At 42.7% G+C, this 4,123-nt stretch overlaps 1 protein-coding gene across 1 annotated transcript in view; it reads right to left on the reverse strand.

The window, feature by feature from the left end:
* The window catches only part of Ssh2 (slingshot protein phosphatase 2), a 111,183-nt gene that overhangs the window by 16,477 nt on the left and 90,583 nt on the right, over positions 1-4,123 (reverse strand). The window contains exon 12 of the mRNA XM_028759181.1: positions 1,277-1,477. Coding sequence (XP_028615014.1) covers positions 1,277-1,477 — 201 coding nt within the window. The remainder of the gene's footprint in view (positions 1-1,276; positions 1,478-4,123) is intronic.

Consider the following 4,123-nt stretch of genomic DNA (forward strand, 5'->3'; position numbering starts at 1 on the left):
CCATCCATCCATCCATCCATCCATCCATCCATCCATCCATCCACAGGGTCTCTGTATGCCCTTGCTGTCCCGAACTTTGATATGTATACTAGGCGGGCCTTGAACCTACAGAGAAGTGCATGCCTCCAAGTGCTGGAGTTAAAGGCACTGCACTGCCTCTGTCAACTTCATATTGATGTTTTACTTTTACAGATGGGGGTCAGATGGGGACTAGAAACACCAGCAACACTAGTAACTTCTGAAGGTTGCAGCAAACCAGTGAACCAGGAACAGAAACCAGATCTAATGATGCAAATTCTGTGTTTTTTCCTGTCTGGAGTTTGCCCTCCCTTTATGAATCAGGCTCAGGAAGTCAGGATGGAAGAGAAAAAGAAAGGAAAAGGAAAGAGGAAGTATGATTTTCTGGTTTATGCTGCCCTTCATATCCTCATTTAAGATTTTTTTCCCCCTGAAATTCCTTTAACATCTAAGAAAAACCACATATTGGGTGGAGGGACACTGGGGAAAGGGAACCAACCCAACAGCTTGCAGTAGCCTGGGATTCCAGAATAAATACTGAAGTTGGCAGGACATGTAGTGTCCTTCCTCTCAGTAGGTCACATGAGGACATTGCCTAACATCCGTTATGTGTGCTGTGTGTGTGTGTGTGTATCTAGGAACATGTAATATTTATGTTCTCCTCCAAAGCTTAGGTACCTTTTCCTTGTGCCAAAAAGAACCTCCGTGTCCTATCCTCTGATTTAATGTGAAAGTGTCATCAAAGTTGGGGCTAGAGACCTAGAACTTCTTTGAAACAGAGGACAATTGTGTATTTTCCCAGCTTCTCAGGACAGAGGCTCAGATGAAATCATTCCAAATGCTGAGTAAATGGGAGGGGTTGTTAGTGGAAACCATAATACTATGTTGTGGTCACATTTTCACAATTCTTCAGGGCTGGAGGGTGGCCTCTCTGTGTGGATAGGCTGGAAGGCTATTTAACATTTTGTTCTGTGGAAACATAGCCCAGATTTGAGAGTCAAGATCAAGTCATGAGACTTGCTGGAGTCAAATCCTGGCATCAGCTGCAACTGCTTTTAGACAGCTGTGCCCTAAAAACACAGCCTAGAACTGCTCACAGGGAAACAAACCAAATCTATCAAGCCAGAGGATTTCAGCATGTGACAGTTCAAGAAACTGATTCTCAAGTCATTTACCATATGATGCAAGAGTAGCTGAAGGTGATTTTAACTCCCAAAGGTAATGGGATGAGAGGCACAGAAAACCACGCATGACCCACCTGGCCAGCAAGATCCCTTGGTATTCTTCCAGTTGTCTCATGAAGCTGGGGTTAGGCTTGGTCACCGTTCGTCTTTCCTTCACATAGTCATAGGCTCGATCCAGATTCCACCCATACTCCTTCATTGCATAGGCGATCACAGTGGAGGCTGAGCGACTCACCCCCATTTTGCAGTGCACAAGACATTTAGAGCCATGTTTCCTAGTTGGGAGAGTGAGGTGAGAAAGCCAGGACGTTGACAATAGCACGGTGTACGAGCTGGGTTTCAGGCTCCTGTACTGCCCTTTCATTTTTATTTTCATTTTTTGCTATGCAATGTTCTCATCTTATTATATCCATGTGCCTCTATGATCAAATATGAGGATACAGTAGGCAGCTTTAACTACTTTTAACTGTTTGTCTGTTTTTGAGACAATGTTAGTCTTAGTAGCCCTGGCTGTCCTGGAATAAACAAACCCTGTAGACCAGACTGGCTTTGAACTCATCGATTCACCTGTTTCTGCCTCCCTAGTGCTGGGATTAAAGGTGTGTGCCACCACTGCTGAAAGCTTTTTCACTTTTAATACTAAGCCTTTTAATTCACTCAGTAAAGATTTACCAGCATTTACCATATATAAGCTAAGGTGCAATGTGCTAGACACAAACTTAAGTAACACAGCTTCTATACCAAAGGGTAGGATTGAGTTAGAGAAACCAACAATTAAAATTCAATGTTGTAGTGCACTGAATGCTGAAGCCGTGGAGAGGAGAATTTTGCATTTGGAGCTGGAGCTCATTTCCTGTGTGGTAAAGGCCAGTTCCCTCACAGCCCTCAGGCAAGCCTTCTGGCTGGCATTCTCCTGAGTTACAGGTGTGGTAATGACTCATCTGATTTGTTCTAATAGAATTATTTCTAGTTAAGTTCCCAGGAAGGGCTCTGTCCCTGGAAGAAAGCATAGATGAAGCCAATGTTTCTTCTCTATTCTAGAGATCACTTTCCACACATTATCACAACCCCAGAGAGCTGGAGGAAAGCATGTGACCTATCACATGTCATTCTCGGTGTGCAGGTGGAATGATGAGAGCTGCCTGTTTGTTTTTTGAATGCTTTGAAGTGAACTCAGGGCTCCACGCACACTCGAGGGATGTGCTCTATCACTGGCTACGCCCCAGTCCCTGTGGGCTTTTAATACAACTGAAGGAAGAGAAAACGATGCTACCACAAACCAAACAAAATACGTCAGTCTTAACCGGTCAAAGCTAGTCATCTTGGATATGAACATTATTCAGTTATGTTCTAATTCTAACAAGGTAGTGTTTCAGCACAAACTAAGTCTTCAAGGATCAGTTAAAGGCATGAATACATTTACGGATCTGCTGATCACATCTTCCAGCTGTTGAAGAGGGAATATTTTAAAAACTGGAGAAAAAGAACTGTTACTATTATGACTACTGCTCATGGACTCTAGCATCCTTTCAAGTAACTGTTCCAATAAATCAAAACATGGACATGTGAGCAAAAGCAGAGAGGCTGTTCATTTGGTCACTGGCTATACTGTTGGTTGACAAGCCTTCTTCCAGAAGCTTGTAATCTTTGCTTTTCTGCAGTCATGAGCTACATGAATGACTGAGGAATTATCAGTGCAAATGAGCCCGAGGTAACTTTCCTAAACAAGTGAGCAGATAAGCTACAAGAATGCAAAGTATGGAATGGACTAATTTTTCTGAATTTTAAAAACTGTATTGTTATTTGTGTATGTGTGGGTAGGTGGGCATCTGAGTATGGTGGTGCACACATGGAGCTCACAGGATGACTCAGAGGAGACAGTTCTCTCAACTTCTACCATGTGGGTTCTGGGGATTAAACTTTGCCTTGGCAGGAAGCCATTTTGCCAGTCCTTAGATAGAGTTTTTATTAGACTATAGTTAGGAAGACAATGTACAGTGATTCAGATAAAAGTTTAGATGTGTGCTCTATGTTTTCCACATGAACTCTAAAAACATATAAGACTTTAGGCCTTTGCCTATAAGTATGGAAAGTGCTTCAACTTGGACACGCCAAAGTAAAATAAAATTTATTCCCCATGAAGGCACCTTTTTCAAATTTTACTTTTTTCTTATCTTTTTTTTTTTTGAGACAAGGTTTTTCCATGTAGCCCTGGCTGTCCTGGAACTTGCTATGTAGACCAAGCTGGGCTTGAACTCCAAGGTCCACCTGCCTCTGCCTCCTCAGTGCTGGAATTGAAGGTGTGAACTTCTTTGACATTTTTCAACTGGGCTTTTTAAGTGCTCAGCTTCTAACTTGTTTAAGAAGGATCTCAGTTGGTTTTCACTTATCTCACACATTTCAGTTTCACCCCTTAGCACAGACTTGTCTAGATTAAGCTTGCATTATAACATTAGGAGTAGGGCTCTGTAGAAGAGATATATAAGGAGGCACTCCTTCTCAGACTCTGACCTGAACTTGGGAAGTGTATGAGCTGCTGCCTCCATTTGCGATCTTGGTGCTTATGATGGTTATTTTGGAAGACAACTGGACTGTATCTGGAATGATCTAAAACCCCAAAATGGCTGGGCACACCTGTGAAGGATTTTTGCTTAACTAAATCATCTGAAGTGGGAAGATACACTTCTAATTATTTTTGAGGTGGAAAGACCCACCACCCTCTGCTGCCAGCCACTGCATTCTTCAGGATTCCAGTGTATACTGAAGACCAGCTGTGGTATCCAGTCTCGTGGACTGGACAACTATTGGATTCTTGAACTTTTTGTTTATGTGCAGCCACTGTTGGGTTAGCTCAACTGCAGCCTGTAAGTTCGTTCTCTCTCTCTCTCTCTCTCTCTCTCTCTCTCTCTCTCTCTCTCTCT

This window comes from Grammomys surdaster, unplaced genomic scaffold (genome assembly GCF_004785775.1).
Source record: "Grammomys surdaster isolate TR1022 unplaced genomic scaffold, NIH_TR_1.0 126278, whole genome shotgun sequence".
NCBI lineage: Eukaryota > Metazoa > Chordata > Mammalia > Rodentia > Muridae > Grammomys > Grammomys surdaster.